The sequence below is a fragment of the Pteropus vampyrus genome, unplaced genomic scaffold (assembly GCF_000151845.1).
Source record: "Pteropus vampyrus isolate Shadow unplaced genomic scaffold, Pvam_2.0 Scaffold324, whole genome shotgun sequence".
Lineage (NCBI taxonomy): Eukaryota > Metazoa > Chordata > Mammalia > Chiroptera > Pteropodidae > Pteropus > Pteropus vampyrus.
In genome coordinates this window covers 646,706-664,891 of record NW_011889105.1, presented here as the reverse complement: position 1 = coordinate 664,891, position 18,186 = coordinate 646,706, and the positions used below count along the sequence as shown (strand labels likewise).

Sequence of the window (18,186 nt, the reverse complement as noted above, 5' to 3'; positions counted from 1 at the left end):
GACATTTGTATTGTTTCCAGTTTGGGGCTGTTATCAAGGAAGCTTCTATAAACATTTGTGTATGAGCTTTTGTTTGGAAATAGGTTTCCATTTCTTTTGGGTAAATACCTAGAAATGAAATGTCTGGGTCATGAGGCGGATGTATGTTTCCTAAGAAATTACCAAATGATTTTCCAAAGACATCAAACCATTTTACATTCCTACTAGCAAAGTAAGAGAGCTCTGATGTTCCACAATCTCATTAGAACTTCATATTGTAAGGCTTTTAAATTTTAGGCATTCTGGTGTGTATATAGTGCTATTATGATTTTAATTTGCATTTCAGTGTCCTTTCATATGTGCTTATAGGCCATTTGTATATCTTTTGTGAGATGTCTATTCAGACTTTTGTTATTTAAAAAGATTACAGATTGGAGGTAAAGAACTTTTCAAAAGGAATATGAAATTTGGGGAGATCTGTAAATTGGAGAGGGCAAGAGGGAAAACAAGACAGACAAGCAGTCCTAGAGAACCAGTCGGTTCATCAAAGAGGCCACGTCACCCGTGACCGAGTCCCTTTATAACCAGGTAACCAAATGTCCCAGTTTGCCTGGAACTGCCTTGTTTTAAACACTGAAAAGTCCTGTGTCCCTGGAAACACCTCATTCCTGGGCAAGCTGGTGTGGTTGATCACCATACATGTGATCAGATCAGAACTACATGTTAATTGCAAACTAGATGCCTGGAATAATTAGACTGGTGAAGGCTTTAGCTGCAGGCACAGGTGAAATTGTTAGTGGTAAATGAATTTTCAAAGGCCACACTGTTCCTCATTAGGGGCAAAGCCAGTGTAAAATGTGGGTCTTCTGGCTCTCAGCCCTCTCCTCAGAAGTCTGTAGCTTGCTTTTGACATAAAGATTTGAGGACACAGGAAGTATCCCTCCTGCTGCTGGGGGGCGGAGTGGGGGGAGGAGAACCCTCCAATGATTGTTTTTTGAAACATTGTGTTTTTACAGGCACAATGGACTCATTTATTGGGCTTAAGTTTTAAGTTTCTGATCAAATGCAGTTGTCCCAGGAAGAACTAAGACATTCAGTCCTACTAGTCATTTACACCTGAGCATAAAAAAAACCTTAGTATAGCTTATAAAAAAAAAAAAAAAAAAAACTTTCCCTAAGAACACAATTTAGTTTGAGAAAGGATAGTGATAAGAAAACTTTGAGTGTAAGGGTGAGGGGCTACCACTGAGGAAGAAAAAGCACAAAACTTTGACAGAATTGAGAATGAACGGTGGAATTCATACACTTAATATTGTGTATAGAGTTACGTTGCTGGACAGGGAAGAATGTGTGTTGCTATACAGAAGAGAAGCTTAAGAGAGCCAAGAGGGAAGGGGTTATTCTCTTTCCTTTATCTGGTGTTAAGGAAAGGGTCAAGCTTCGATTTATCTGCTCTTGATTTTATACTTCACATATTCCCATGGTTCCTGATTTATTTATAAAATGTCCCTATGTTAGTTATATATTGTTCCTTGTTTTAGCCCTTGTTGCTATTGTATAACATGTCAATACAGTCATCTCTCGTTTTACATTATCCTAGAGGAGCTAGATGGAATGCCTGCTTGTAGATGTTACTGCTCTGTTTTCATACACGGTCTTTCTTTTGAGTAACTCCCAACATGTTACGACATTTTTCTTCTTAATGTTTATTAAATGCCCTCAACATGCTCAGTGCTATTGAAAGAATATAAAAGACACAGTTCTTGCCAATAAGGACATGCATATTAATAGACAGAGACATAAATATGCTTTTTAAATATATATAGTATGTAAAATATGTGTGTATGTATGTATGTGTGTATATATATTTATTTATATACATATACATATATACATAGAGAGAGAGACAGAGAATGCACGTGCATGAGTGAGCGAGCATGCGCTAGCCTTGGGAAATGATGTTATTTTGTTAGAATGAGGTGGAATAATTGAACTAAAGCACACTACTCCTTAGGTGTTGTTTTGAAGGGAAAAATGCATAGAGACATCTCAGCTTACAACCTTCAGAGTATAAGTCTGGAAGAGTTAATACTTCACTTAAGGTAGAATTCAATCATTTTTGCCAAAATTAACCTAAATTTGATAATTCTGTGATGCTCATACTAGAGATTTTGAATCACATACAGCTCTAATGTATGCAGTTATAGCAATGACAGGATTCTGATTTTCATATCATTCATTCAGCAATCTGTTCTGAGAACCTATTATATGTTAAACCATGTACTAGGAGCTGGGAACAAAACGGTGAACAGAACACATGTGTCCCTGCCTCATTGGAACATACAAACATACAGGCGGAGACACAGACGTTAAACAAATACTTGTATTAATCAAAGTATAAACTGTAGGTATATATTGCTATGGTTCTGTGAGATGATATAATAAAGAAAACTGATCCAGCCTGGGGAGCTTTGAAGACTTCTGACTAGAGATGAGATCTATAGGATGAGGAAGAGAAAACAAGGCGGAAAGGGTGGAGGTAAAAGAGGGTTCTGTAGGTAGAAGAAACAGCAAGCGTGACACCGTCCAGGAACTGAAGAAGGCCAGCGTGGCTGGAGTCCAGTGCATTGAGAGCAGGTGTGATTTAAGAAGTTACAAAAGGAGACTGGGCCAGATCACAGCGTTCCTGTAGGACAATAATGGTCTTTATTCAGTGTGTTAGGTAAAGCATATGGAGTAGTTCCTGGCACAGCACAAATTTCGATATGATATTCTGATTTACTATTAAAACTATATTATTACATAATATTAAATATTACTTATTACTAGTTATTTTAAGAGCAAAAGGAAACCAAAAAGGATTTTAGGCAGGGGTGTGACATGACATAGCCAATTTTTGTAACCTTTTGTAACCTTGTCGTGGCTACTGTGTAGAAAACATATGAAGGCAGAGTGTGGTGCAAATGACTCTGAGATGACAGGAATCAAGTATAGTTATCTAACAGGATGTCAGAACAGTTACATTGGGACATCCAGTAGCCTGTGTGTGGATCATTGGTGCCTACAGCCCATGACTCAAGGTACATAACTTTTAGGATCTCTGAGTTGTACAAGATTACATAAATATATAGCTACTTTTTCAGAAGTTCTGACCTATTAAGTTTTGAAGATCTGAGTGGGGTGGGGCTAATACTGAATCTGCTAAGGGGCCTACTTTGGAAGACATTCAGTATAGACTATTAAATAGCTTGTAGAATCAATCAGGAGGGCCAAGCTTTCAAAAATGGCCCCCAAAGCCCATGGGCCTCCAAGAGGGCTGTTGCTTCTGCCTCAATCGGGAAACTAGGGCATGAGGAAGCTACCCTCTGTTGCCCTTGCAGCTCTTCTATAATCTCTTATGACTTGCCAACAAAACAAGGTGTGCAAATGGATGCCTAGAAAGCTAGCAACCAGACACTAAGGTCTCTGCCGCCGCTACCATTAAACATGTCAGTACCTCCAAGAGCATTCCTTATGATGCTGTAGTGTGCTTTGGATTGGTAGAACCTTAATCACATTCAGAAACCTAGCTTCCTTGAGTTTAGTTTTTCAGCTCTGCAGTACAAAAAGACTCACCAGAAAGGTGCTGGAATGCCTCTTTTGAGCCTATCCATAGGATGCACTATGAAACTTAACTAAATTGACCCTGATGCTAGACATTCAACAAAAACTTACATTTTACCATGTCCCAGCACTAGATTTGCACATTTGGGCACTTCCAGAACCTCAACAGCCTTGTATATCAAATTGGAGATAATGATGTTTATCTTCAAGGGCTCTTGTGGGAGTGAAGTTAAATATAACAGGCAGAAGAGCAGCAAGATGCATGGCACATGGTAGACATTCAATAAACAAGGCAACAGTCAATCAATAAACACCATGCCACAACGCAGTAGAGGAAACAGAATCCTTGAAAGATGGAGATACAGTAGAGCTTACTGCTATCAAGATTTAGTGGCCTGAATACATGTGGCCCTTGTACCAGTCACATGGAATTTCTTTTCCACCTCGCTATACACTGCATTAGGTCAGGATTCCAGTCTGTACCAGTGAGAGCACAAAGGCTCTGAATATATCCTCGGGGTGTATTTCATCCATAGTTTGAACTTAATAGTTAAGCTGAATTCACTCATTTCTTATAATCAAAGAGATTCCATTATAGTCGAGTGGACTTGATCTTAAACACACTGGCGTTTTTCACACTGATGATGGGTTTTGTATAAAGTTTTTTCTCACTGATTCTAAGTTCTTTTCCATAAGATCTGTTTTCCAAAGGAGCACTCTTGACAGAAGCTACATGAGGTGAAAACTCTAAGCTTTTTGGGATTTTAAAAGATTTTCTTATGAAGTATTACGTGGCCCCTTGAATTCTATGCTTAGTCCTCTGGAATCTTAAAATTGGCCTGTAAATCCCTCTTTAAAACTCTTTCGGAGACTGGGGCCGGCATTGGCACCCTCTTCCTCATTGTTTGCTGCTGTTGCAGACTGTCCAGGATCACTGAGATTAGCGGTTTCAGCTGTGATTTCCTTGTCTTTGTTCTATACTTGTTTTCGGAGCCCAGAATCTTTTCTGTGTACATCTGGGCAGTTTCCACTTGAATAAAAAATATGAGCCTTCAGACCTTCAGATTTAATGATGATTAGAGACATTCAATTAGTGCTTAAAGTCTCAGTGAGGAGATGACTTCTAAATGGCACAGAAATTGAGTAGATCGTCCTTATTGGAGGGGTGGGAGTGATGACTGAGAATGTGATGGAAAGATGGAAATAAGAAATAAACGTTTTATCTGGAAAGATTAAGCTGGATCAGTCACTTCTTTGTTTTAAGTTAGGAAAGCTCAAATTGTCCCAGTTGGAAAACATTCTGACAATGGCCATTCTTTTAGGGCAGAGCCAGGGTGGGTGTTCTGGACAAATAGCCATTTAATGTATTTGCCCAAAGCAAGGAAGGTGTCCATGTCAAAGGATAGAATTCAAGAGCTGTAGTGATCTTAAAAATTAGCCCAAAGTCCAGTTTTATAGAAATGGAAATGGAGAAATAATGTGTGATTTATCCAAGAAGCTACTTCTGGTGAGTGTCAGCTGGAACTAGACCAAGCTCTCCTGTCTTCATTTGTTGTATTGTTTGATTTCCATTATGTGATCCACATTTTATAATCTGCTGAGAGAATATGATTGTTTGGGATTTTGTTCATTTGTTTTCCTAAAATGGACAGGGACTTACTTTCAAAGCTATCTCGAATAAAACTAACTTTTTAACTAAAGGAAGGAGTATACAAATGAGAAGACTGATTTGTTAAAGAAATGATTAAGATAAAATGGATCAAACTGTTTTTACACAGGAAGCTTAGTTGATTGGTAGGATATATGATCTTTGTTTTGTTTTAGAAATTGTCATTCCACTTTTCGTTTCGCAATAAATAAAAAACTGCTATGTATTTATACTGTCTACTGAAGTCAGGAAACTAAGTAGTGTTTTCTTTGTGAATGAGCAACTACTTAGGACTTGTTTCAGATTAATGATATAAATAATCTAACAAGGTCCTTCACTGTACGTTTCTCACAGCAAACAGAGTACAGTGTGTTTTTATAACCAGATAGCTATTTGATTTTTTTTTCCTCTTTCCCACATTTGGATATAGATTGATATAGAATTTCTTAAAATGCTGCATATAAATTAAACATTAAAAGGGAGATATGGAGAGGATATGCTGCTCTGTTATAATCTTTAGTTCCACAGTCACTGCCTCAAGGACACTCCATTTCATATCACATGTCTTCCTTTTGGAAAGTGATCACCAAGGTTCAAGTAACAGTTAAGCAGAGTAGGCAACTGCATAATTTATGGACCTTTTTTGTTTTGTGTTCTTATTTTAATTGAAAACAGGAAAACAGAAGACTGTTTTCATACATTAACTTGCTTTCTCTTGTTCTTTCCCTCCTATCTTTGCAGATCGGGGCCCTGAAGGACTACTACCACTTCTACCATAGCAGGACGATTAAAAGGTCAGTTCTCTCAAGCAGAGGAACCCACAGTTTCATTTCAATGGAACCAAAGGTAAGAAGAACCAGTTGGGTGGGGACCAACAGGCAAAGCTTCTGCATTTTTAATTGGTAACATCACACTAGGGCATGATGACCAGCATGAAGGCTCAAATTTCAAGAGCTGTCATATTATCCTTTGGTCCTGTGTATTTGCTTCCTCTTCAGACAAAAATAGGCAACGGCTTGATTTTAATTGAAGTGCCATTATCATCCCAGTTGTAGAACAGTCCAATGGTATCATAGTATGGGTTCTCACGGAGAAATGAGAAGTGTGTGTGTGTGTGGGGGTGGTGAGAGTGGAGAGGAGATTGTGATTGATTAAGAAGTATTGAAGTATTAAGAGTACTACACTATCTTACCTACTTGCATACAGATCTGAGGCTCTATACAAACTCCATAGAGGGCTGTCTTCCAGAACACTTAGGTCAAGCCTTAGGGTACCATGAATCCTTGCGATTTCAGCTGGCATTGTTAAAGCCATGCCATTGGCAGGCCAAGAACTAGACCATGTCTGGGACAAGAAGGATACTGAGCCCAGCAGGGATTGGATCTGGCTGCTGCTCTTGGGGGCTCATCAGGTAGCTCTCTTACATGTTGTCTTATTCCAAGTCCTTTTGAGTTATATAGACAGCATATCCCTGGGAGATCCTAGAAAGAGGTATGATATGTTCAGGTCCTCTCACTCCATTTTAGAGAGGTGGAACAGCTTCAAACTGGGAGATGGGAAGCTAAAGAGTATTAAAGACAAATAAACTAGTAACTGGCAACTAAAACTCGGAGGGTAAGTTAAATATCTGTCCTTACTAAGTTATAGAAGGGAATTAACTCTGACAGAATTATTTGGCCTCTCGGATGTAGCAAGTAAAGAGGAAGAGAGGGTCGCTGTACCAACCTGCCCCCGCTCCTCTGAGGGCTCACTTCATTATTTATTGATTAGGAAGAGATTTTTTTCCTCCATCATGATTTGGGTTTGCCATATGAGCTTATTTTTAAATAAATTGATGAACAAGTCTCTACCAGTGAACATAACAATCTTATCTAGGGATTCTTTGAAAATTGTATTCCTTATTAAAGCAAAAAGGTCTCTATTTGAATTAATATGCAAATCAGGTTTCCAGTTTGGAGTCCTGCCCTCTGTTATATGCCGTGGTTCGCCTTGTATAATTATTTTTCTGGAATATTATTACAGTGTTCGTGATTGTGAAATTGTATCTTGGTAGTTAGAAAAAGCATATTTGTCATAGATCCCATTTTGGGCGGGTTATGGAACTTCCCCTAATATTTGCACTCCAGTGGCCTATGGATTATAATATTTTTCCCCTTCATCTCTCTTCAGAATTAAATGTTTTGGAAAAGCAATCTGTTACAATGTTCATGAATTAGATAAGTTTTCAGAGCAGTCACTTTTTTTTTATCTGTTAAATAACTTTTTGAAAGCTTTCTAGAACTTTGGAAATTAAAATGTATCCAATTTGGGATATCATGTGCAGAGTCAATGTGAATTTGAAAAACCAAGTTCTAGTTGGTTTGGGAAGTAACAACAGAATATAAGAAGGTATTGTGCTCGTGGTGAAGGATTTACCAAATACGGAGCTATTCAATCCTTAGTGTTATCTCGGGGGATCTTGGTCTTCATTTCTTCTTATCTCAGTGCATCAAATAGCTTATGCAGGAGACCTTGGATGCTGGGACATATAGTACCTGGAATGTATGCCCATCTCCACCCAGTCCAGAGAAGCAGAATCATTTCAGGCCAGCTCTGGGGAACATGCTCAGTTCCCCTTCCTCCTCAGTAAGAACAGCCCAAGGAAGAAGCGTATTTTACTCTTCTGCTGCCTCCTGCCCCTCATTCTCACCCAGCCGTTATACAAAAGGGGGACAGTATTACCAACTTGGTAGATGGAGCACCACAGATGGGGGTTTGCCCACAATTTCTTTAGATACTTCTTTATGTTCATTCAGTCAATCATTTCTTGAGCCTCTAGTTGTGTTAGGCTCTGGGAATTTGGAGATGTGATGGTACCTGGAGGGAGCTCCCTGCAGGGTCTCCCACAGTAGTTTTCAGGGAAACTCGGGACATTACAGTGCTTCTCAGGGTCAGGGGTGCATGGGAAGAGGAAATTGCGGGGGGGGGGCAACTACATTCCTCCTCCTTCAGCTCTCTCTTCAAAAAGCTCAGACCCACTTAGATTATTTTTCCTTTTGAATTTGGAAAAACTTTTTACTTAGAGAAGTTGCAAAAATGGTATGAAGCATTCCTGTAGACACTTCCCAGATTCCCCAAATGCTAACATTTACATTTTACTGTACTTACTTCTTTTCTATCTAGACACATGCACACACACGCATTTGTGTATGTATGTATAGGTATATATGTATGTAAGCTTTTTTCTGTAAATTTGGAAGTAAATTACCACATAATGCCTTTTAACTCTAAATATTTCACTGTATATTTACTAAAACCAAGAAAATTCTTTTGTAACCAGAAGTACACTACTAGAAGTTAACATTCTAGTAAAAATATGGATACTAACATTGATTCAATATTATTTTCTATTCAACGGATTTGATTGAAATTTTGCCATTGTCTCTTTTCTGGACCAGGATCACATGTAGTTGTCGTTTTGTTGAAGTCCCCTTGGTAGACTCTGGTAGCCTTCCTTCCGTTTTCTGTCTTTTTTTTTCATTCGTGAGCTGCAACTTTTTTGAAGATTCCAGGCCGGTTTGTAAACTATCTAATGTCATGGTTAGATTCAGGGTTAGCAAGAATGCCAGAGAAAGACTGCGTTCTAGGTGTGTCAGAGCAGGTGAAGCACGATGTTCGTTTTTGTCACTCGTGATTTTAACTTTGGTCACTTGGTTATGGTGGTGTCGGCCATAACCTAATTAATAAGTGTTTTGTGGGCAGATCCTCGGAGACTGCCTCCATTTCCACAGGCTGACTTTGTGCTTTTCATTCCCCGCCGACCTTGTTAGCAATGTAAGGCAAGTGCGTTGTGACTTGCTCTCTTAGGAGAGTCTCTTTTTCTTTAATCTTGGGTGCATGTATGTGGGTGATTCCTGTGTCAGAGAGGAGGCACATTTGTGATTTGGGGTGATCAGACCATGTGAAATGGCTTGGTGGAAGAAAGCGGCGGTGAGTAAAGTTGGTTTTGATCACCCTTTCCTCAAGAAATGGAAAACGCACACTGAACAGAGCTTGGCTTTTACTTGGCTGTGGTAAATTGCATGGTTTTGTTTTTACTTAGTGGGTTCTAAAAAGGAAATCTGAAAGTAGCAACATTGTAAGAACAACCCTCCTGGTGCTGACAAAGTGCTATGGTCAGTTGGGGCACATGAGCCTGGGGAACAAGAATAGCCTGGTTCCCACATGTTAACATTATGTTATGATTAGCTTTTTAAATGACAGAGATTCACAGACTTCTAAGATAGCATCTCTAGAACAGTAATAACAGTTTTGCAGAAGTGTTGGTACAATATTACAGCAGCCAGACCAGCGAGTCTTAGAATTTTCTTACCTCTATCTTTCTTTTTCACTGATCAGCTTTTTTTCTGAGAGACCTAAGTTAAATTCCAGAAACAACAGTCTTGAATTAATATTCTCAGAAGCCTCTCGTTAATCTGTTTGGAAATCTTTGCCAGCTCTGCATTTTGGTCAAGGAGGGTGTTATCTATTAGGAGTGCTCTGAAATGGAATTTCTTCATAGCTCTTCAGCTACCCATGCAGACCTGAGCAAGGATGGAGGAGATAACTTTCTTTCATTCTCCTTACTTGGAACAGAAAAACCAGAATATTACATTTCCTACTACAGTAGGCTTTTAAGAATTGAAAACACACACACAAAAACAAACAACAAAAAAACACATAGACTGCCATTAAGTTAGGCACCCATGTCTTATCCATGTGTACTTAATATATAAGCATGGCTACTTTAGCCCATTAGATTTTATCTTGAAGTTTCTGTTTTTTCAACCTTTTACCTTTTCCAAAACTTTTTCTGCCTTCAGATCCCACCCTAAAGTTCATTTTCAGTCATCCTGCCTCATCTCATGGGTGCGTATGGCTGTGTATATCAGTTATGGAAAAACTATTCATATAACATTATTTATTGCAAAATCATAGGCTTCTTAGAATTAGACTTAGCCCTTTCTTATGCAGTGCCGGTATATCCTCCATCATACGCCTAAGAGGAATTTTTTTTTTTTTTTTAGCTCTATTAAGCATGCCTAATGACAAAGGGTTCAGTACTGGACAGAGCAAACATTTCTATAGTCTAAGAGATTTAACTTGCTGAGTTATAGTATGCTGCCTGTGACTTCTACCCACTGGATCTCCTTTTGCTATCCAGACTTACACATAACAGCTCTTTAAATATTTGAAGCCCCTCACTTATTTTCCTGGAGCAGCAATTGTCCCTCTGTAAATGGGACTCAGAATTAAGTACAAGGCTTTAGCTCACAGAGATATTATCTATTTGTTACATTTATACATAAGCCATTTCCTCTGAAGAGAATTTTAAAGCAGAACATTTGTACAATGTCAAATAAACAGGTATAGGAAAAAGACAGGAGGAGAGAAATGAAGTAATTAGAGGGAGTTAGCAAGATCAGATGAAATCAGACCTGTGAAAGAAGAACAGTAAATTTGAGTTCCTTACCAATGCAAGTTGGTACCTATTGTGTCCAAAATTTGATATTCAGATGCCTGAAGTTTCTCTTTTTGCCTCATGGGTGAAGTATATGTGATGGAATAAGAGTACAGGAATACCTCACTATACATAATGGCCGTGTTCCTGAAAAGTTGTATAGATCTGCTTCTTACCAGCCAAATCCTATCCCCATGGATTAACTTTATAATTTCGGAATGATTTTTATCTCCATTGCTGATTGATCTGTAATTGATCCACAGAGACAACCAGCACATTTGCTATATATTTTTTTTTAACTTTGAGACAAACCATTTATAAGTTGTTTACATGCATCTGATCTACCAGCGGGCCTTTGAAGGTAAAGAAACCTTACCTAGTTAGAAATATATGCTCTGAGCTCAATCTTTCCCGGCTCCCGTGCATGAATCACAGCCATGCCTTTTTATTAATAAGATTCCATTTGGCTTGATGCGGCTGCAAAATTCATTTCACCCTGAGTTCAAGTGCTTCCTGTCTGGGCCACTGCTCCCTCATTTCCTCTCACTCCACCTGCCCTCATTCCAGCTGGTGCCCCCGTGGGCTGCTTTCTTTAGCAGATTAATTTTCTGCTCTTCAGTTTTAAATATGATAATAACCTAACGGTTTGACTTTCTTTTGTGAAGTGTAGTTGAATAATATAACATTCCTGAGTTTGTGCTCATCCAGCCATGTGGGACGATCCTGGATGTGTTGAGGTGGGATGAGAGTGGCTATGTTCTCTCAGGCAGGTACCCGAGGCTTTGTGTTCTTAGCATATATCATAACTGTGGTCATTGCACATTTGCCTCTCAACGTCTCACCAGTGAATGCAAGTAGCTACCAAGTATCTTGAGAATGCCTTGAATTCTTCTGGAAGAAGCAAGGGCTTGGATCCAAGGATGAGCAGAAAAGACATAGACATGGTGGCCAAGGGGCATGTTGGGAGCTCTCTTATTCCAGGCTGCTTTCTTTGCCACCTTTTCACCAGCTATGAAATGTGACCATTATAATAAATTCCTGTCTTTAGCTTTTGATAGCATTTGTGCATCTTTGAAAATCCCACTACGATGCATATACTCTTGGGTGAAGCATTTGAGCCATAAATTTGCAACCTTTGATACATTTATGGTGGCAAGCTGGCTAGGGGTGTACGAGAGATGGGAGAAAGTTTGTGAGTACAGATTCTACCATGTTGTCCACCTCCCTTCTTTTCTGTCTTGTTTCCAATCTTCCAGATGTCTGGATGGTCTGAAACCCGAGATTCGGACTGTAAGCTGCTGGGTTATCTGATGGGAAAGTTTGGGTCACAGTCTAAACCCCTTGGACATAGGATTGAATTAAAAAATTAAAAAAATAAATTATCGGCTTCTTTGGAAATGTTGCCAAATCTTTATTAGAGAACACTTGGCAGTTCTTCATTGGTAAGGTTATAAATTCACATGCCTACAGGGGGAGTGCAGATAACAAGAATGCGTGAGGTGGGCCAGATATAAAATGATTGGGTATGCAGCAAAGGGTAGAATCCTCGCTCTGTGTGAGGGAGCAGACGCCACTCAGCTGCACCTGCTGTCATCATGATGACAAGCTGGCTCGGTGTTGCCAACTCAAAAGAACTGGCACATCTGGATTTTTACATAACATTTCCTGATTTTAAATGCTGGCAGATAATTCGAAAGTTTTAATATATTCACATGGGCCAAAGAAAACACATCTGAGGGGCATGCCAGTGTGCGACCCCTCGAGGAGGCTGTGTCAGAAGAAAGGGAGGACGCCCGAAAGATGGGTAGCAGCACATTCCTGACTTCGCTTTCATCTCACCCTCACCTGACACCCATTTCAGTTCTGTCAGTCATGCTCCACTGAGTAGCTCAAATGTGATGCTTCTCTGTGTCTTAGTCTCCAATCTGAAATACAAATATTTTGTAGGCATAAATAATAAGCTCAGGTCGTTCAAGTTCTGAAGCAAGGGCTGTGGTGGATGAAGACAAGGTGGACGAGCTCATCTAGCTTCTGCTGTGCGTTGTCCAGTTTACCAGTGACACCTAGTACTGCACTGAGAGAAACACTTTTAACCAGAAATGAAAATTGGAGGAAACAGGATAAGAGAACCACTGGCAAATATAGTTATGGCCATGTCAAAGTTGGAGGAGAGATTTGAAGGGTAGCGGGGAGAGATTATGGATTTTACATAAGTCTGTTTAGCCACTCAAAGAAAAAGTACTAAATGTAAAATGCTGTTTTTTGTTTTTTGTTTTTTTTTAGTTTATGTAATATATCTGAGGTGCCAGATTCTAAAAAAGTGGATATTGGTTCTAGAAAGTATAGGGTAATTACTACATTCTAAATTTCTAGATAGGTCTTGTCTTAGTTTGGATTACTTATAATAAAATACTGGGTAGTTTATGAACAACAGAAATTTGTTTCTCATAGTTTTGGAGGCAGATTTGGTATTTGGTGAGAATCTGCTTCCTGGTTCATAGATCACCATCTTCATGCTTCAACTTCACATGGCAGAAGGAGGAGGAAACTCTTTGGAAGCTTGTTTATGAGAGCACTAATCCCATTCAGGAGGGATCCACCCTCATGACCTAATCACCTCTCAAAAGCCCCACCTTCTAATACCATCCCATTGGAAATTAGGTTTCAACATAGGAATTTCGAGAGAATACAGTCAGTCTATAGCAGGTCTTAAGAAGGGGAGTTTGGAACTGCAGGTCCTTTTGAACTTTTGGGCAAATTAGAGTAGAATAAGTAAGGAAACCTAGGAAATAAGCAAAAATAGCAGAAAGCAAACAAACAAACAAAACACAAGAACAACAAAACCCAAAGTCATCTTAATTGTCTGATTTTGAAGCGAAATCATACTGATTCATGTATTCATTTTAATGAATGCAAAAATAAATAAGAAATCAAATAAAACATCACCATTGAAAAGGCTTGATTTGTTGATAATTGCTTGTGAATTTTGTTTCTGTACCCAATTCTACCAAATGGCAATCAAATCTTAAAACCTAAAAGGAAGCAATGTAGTGCAGCAGAAAGAACCTTTGGATTTTGGTTTGTGCTCGATCTCTGTAGGGTGAGCACTTAACTCCTCTGTCCATTGATTCTCCCTGCATTTGAAGACTCATTATTGTTCACGCATGTTCTTAGAGAATTAGATGGTATAATCTAGAGTAATAAATTACATATATAAGTAAAGATTAAAAGTGTAGATTACATACTGATGACAAAATGATAAGTAGACATTAAAATGATGTTATAAATCCATACATACTGATAAGAAAAGTTCTCTAAAATAATAGGTAAAGTGAAAAGAAATCAATATGAAAAGAACATATAAGAAGTGTTCCCATATATGTTAAGAAAAATACCTGTGTGTGTGTATATGTGTGTGTGTGTGGTCATATGCAGGATAGGTTTAGAAGAATACACAAACACATTTAAAAACTCTTAATAATTACCTTTCCACACTGTATGATTTTTTAAAAAACTATAGCGAAACTGCTTTTGTTGACAGTGCTTTGATATTTCAAATCCAGTGGATACATCTCTGTTCTCATCTGATTCTACCTTTTAGTTGACATGGTGTTCAATCATTTGCTCCTTCTTAAAATATGATTCAATTTCTTGAGACATGACATTCTCCCAGTTTTTTATTTTCCTCTCTTGTATCTCCTGTCTTCATTGATGGCACATACTCCACCTCACCTGTAAATTTTGGAGAGTTCATGGGGCTCACCTTTATGCAGGTGTCCTTGCTTTAAATTTATATTTCCTTCTCTCACATACCTGACATTTCCGACTAGATGTCTAGTAAGTCTCTATAACATAATATGACAAATGATGCTTTTAGAATGAATAAATTAATAAATTAATGATACTTTAAAATTAATTTTATAGGAAAATAAATGAAGGCAATAATAAACCTAGAAGCTATAATTATCTCTTAATTCCCTTAGAACTTAAATCACTTTGTGATATACATAGTACTGACTCATTTTAGTGCAGATATGGGAGTAGCCAGTTGGAGAGACATTATGTTATAAAATGAAAGAGGCGTTTGTTTACTGGACTGGATATTTGGATTCTGGTCTCAGCTTTACTACTAACTCAGAGTTCTTATTAGCATGTCACTCCTCATTGGCTTATTTCACTTGTAAAATCATGGAGCAGATGAACTATTTTCTAATGTTTATTCTAATCCATTAATTACCATCTTGAACCAATGTCATTTGTGATTTTATTGTTTGTCCACATTGCCCATCGGATGTGCCCTTTTCGCATTCTCTGTTTTAGTGTCTTTCCAAACTTACCCCTTCTGCCTTTCTGCCCAATACTTAGAATCTTTCTTAGCACATTCAGTTCTCCCCCTAGACACATTTGCCTGAAAGAGCTGATTTTGCAATTAGACTCGAGGTTAACCTGGCCAGTCTTGAAACAGATATAGACTTTACCTATTTAGCAATGCACATGTGATAAATGAAGAACAAGAAACATTGTTTCTTTGTTTTCACAGTACATGTCTCTCACTGATACAAGAATCTGATAATGAAAACAGTAATTATTAATACTGATGTCCATGACTTCTAGAAGGCAGTTCTGATAGCAAAACACTGTACTTCATACAAGTTCTTCTAAGGAATTAACTACTTTATGTGGTTTTTGGAGAAACAGAATACCTTCTAAAATGATAGCAACAGTAGAACAAATTTCAAAAAGCCTGTCCGTGGACATGAGAAAATAGAAATATATTAGGAGGGCGGTGGTGGTGGTGATGGAGATGGGAAAGAGAAAAGGCCAAAAATAAAATCAGGTTGAATCAAGGATAGACACAATTTATGAATCTTTTTGGTGGACATGTAGATTTTTTTAATCCATTGGCAAAGCTAAGCAAGCATTTTCATATATGAGTTTGTCAAACCCAGGCACCCATTCCAAAAAAAAAAAAAAGTGCAAAAAGCAGCAGAGTGAGCAGGCAAGTAATAGAACTGTGTCCTTGAGACACATTTGCTGGGCCCCAGCTCAAGGGCAGCCTTTGCTCCAGATGGAGTGTAACAGTAATGTCCCTTAAGATCGGACATACTTTGCGGACTTAGTCCTTAGACCATCCAGGAGCCCCTGTTCAACCCATCTATACACAGAGGGAAAAGGATGATTGGGAAAAAATGGGGTCATTCCTTACAGCAGGGAAAACTGAAGTCTCCCAAGAATGAGGTAACATGAGTGAGAGATCTAGTTAACATCTGTCACCACATAGTTAACAGTTTTTTTTCTTGTAATGAGAACTTTTAAGATCTACTCTCTTAGTGACTTTTAAATGTGCAATACGTGTTTAAGTATAGTCACCGCACTGCATACGCACTGCCCTAGAATCCAAGGGCCAACTTTCTCTGAGACTAAGCTCTGTATGCCTGACCCTCAGACCTCTATAATAGAGAGCGTGTGTGTGTTTTGGAGATGAGTTGGGGAGGGGCACTACAGCTGACCTGGGAGCCGCTACAACAAGGACATTTTAAACGAAAGCATCTATTTAGAAGCCTTTCGATCAGATGTCAGCTTTCAGATTGTATGATTATAGGCAAAGCAACACAATTTGAAGATTTGTGGATTTGGGGAATATTAAGCAGTGTAGTTGAGGCAGTCCTCCTTCATCAGAGAAAGTTCTACCTTCATAGGCATAAGTCGTAACCAGCAGTTCATGTTAACTGATAGGAGCAGTGTTGGAAGTCCAGCCTGGCACCAAATCTGAGACAGCCAAACTACCCCCGAGGGCAGAGACTCCATGTGCAGACCCCAGTGATGATAACAAGATGAATCACCAGTACATAAAGCTAGCTTTTTCCAGTTTCATGACTCTACTGCTCAGACCTTGGGGAGCATAGGGATTACATCACTGGAAATAAAATTTAGAGATGATTTCCTCCTGTGCACCAGTTCCAGCACCTACGTTGTGAGTTAACACAGCGGCAGGAAACTGTGAGACAGTTCTGTGAGGGTTGGCTTCTCTTATCGATGGATAAGTAGAGGCCATGTTCAGCCACATGTGTCTAATTCAGGTTTGTGATGGAGCAAACCCCGTGAAGTGACAGGCAGAGTTCTGCATTTGTGGCATATTTATAAGCTTTGAGTCTGAATAATATGAGATATGACTGGAAAAGGGTAGTCATAGGAAAAAAGATACCTTTCATCTTTTTAAGAGTTAATGGCATATGTTTTTATTAAATCCTTTAAAATCCTAATTATATTAGGTATACATATTAATTAGAATTGATTTTCACAGCGTTTCATTAAAACAATTGTCAAACATACAGCAAAATCGAGGCATTTAAAATGAAGGCCGCTATACTTATCTAGATTCCACCATTGACTTTACAGACTTCCTTTATTTATATACCTATGAACCTATCCACCTTTATTCACCGATGAATCCATCTAATTGTTGGATGCATTTCAAAGTAAATTGCAGACATCACTTCATTACCCCCAAGTACTTTAGAATACATGTCATTAATATATTTGTTTTCCGTTTTTCCTTTTGATGTAAAATTTACATACAATAAAACTCACAAGTATAAATATATAGTCCTTGAGTTTTGACAAATGAATATTCAGATTTGATGCCAGTAACCTCAAACCCTTTCTTCCTTCCTTTCTTTCTTTTTTCTTTTTTTCCTTAGGTTTCATCCTTAATTGTTTCAGCTATGAAAACAAGTACCTGCTTTGCAAACGACCACAGTTTTTCAAGGCTAAAAAAAAAAAAATACCGAAATGAGTATAAATCAGATGTGTAAATTGCTTGTCCCGGATAAGAACATAGATGACAAGTTATAATGTTAAAGTATCATTCTAATTCTGTCTGTCTGTCTATCTGTTATCTGTCTAGCTATCTAGCTATCATCTATTTAACAATCGTAATTATTGGGGTGACATTGGTTAATAAAATCATATAGGTTTCAAGTACACGATTTAATGATATGTCATGTGTATTTTTGCATTGTGTGTTCACCACCTAAAGTGAGATTTCCTTCCATCACCAAATATTTGACCCCCTTTACCTCAACCTACCTCTACCCTGCCTCCCTTCCCTCTATCTCTTTCCTTATAGTTTTGTCTTTTCTAGAATATCCTATTAATGGAATAGTATGTAGCCCATTGAATCTGAATGAAATCTTTCACTTAGCATAATCCGTTTGAAACTTCATTTATGAGGTTGTGTATGTCCGTAGTTGGTTCCTTTTTATTACTGAGTGGCATTATATTGTATGGATGTGCCACAATGTGTCCATTCACTGGTTGAAGGACATTTGGTTTATATTTGGTTTGGGGGATTATGAATAAAGATGCTATAAACTGAATGGAATATGTTTTTAAGCCTCGGATTTGCACTATGCATCTTTTGATGTTTATTTGTAAATTCTCAATCCCCTATCAAGACACAAGACAAATGCACAAT

The 18,186-nt window shown here is 38.3% G+C and overlaps 1 protein-coding gene across 3 annotated transcripts in view; it reads left to right on the top strand.

Annotated features, from left to right (window-relative positions):
* PCSK5 (proprotein convertase subtilisin/kexin type 5) overlaps window positions 1–18,186 on the top strand; it is a 421,776-nt gene that overhangs the window by 32,392 nt on the left and 371,198 nt on the right. For all 3 annotated transcript variants that reach the window (XM_011377895.2, XM_023521942.1, XM_011377894.1), the window contains exon 2: window positions 5,972–6,076. In XM_011377895.2, the coding sequence (XP_011376197.1) occupies window positions 5,972–6,076 (105 nt within the window). The remainder of the gene's footprint in view (window positions 1–5,971; window positions 6,077–18,186) is intronic.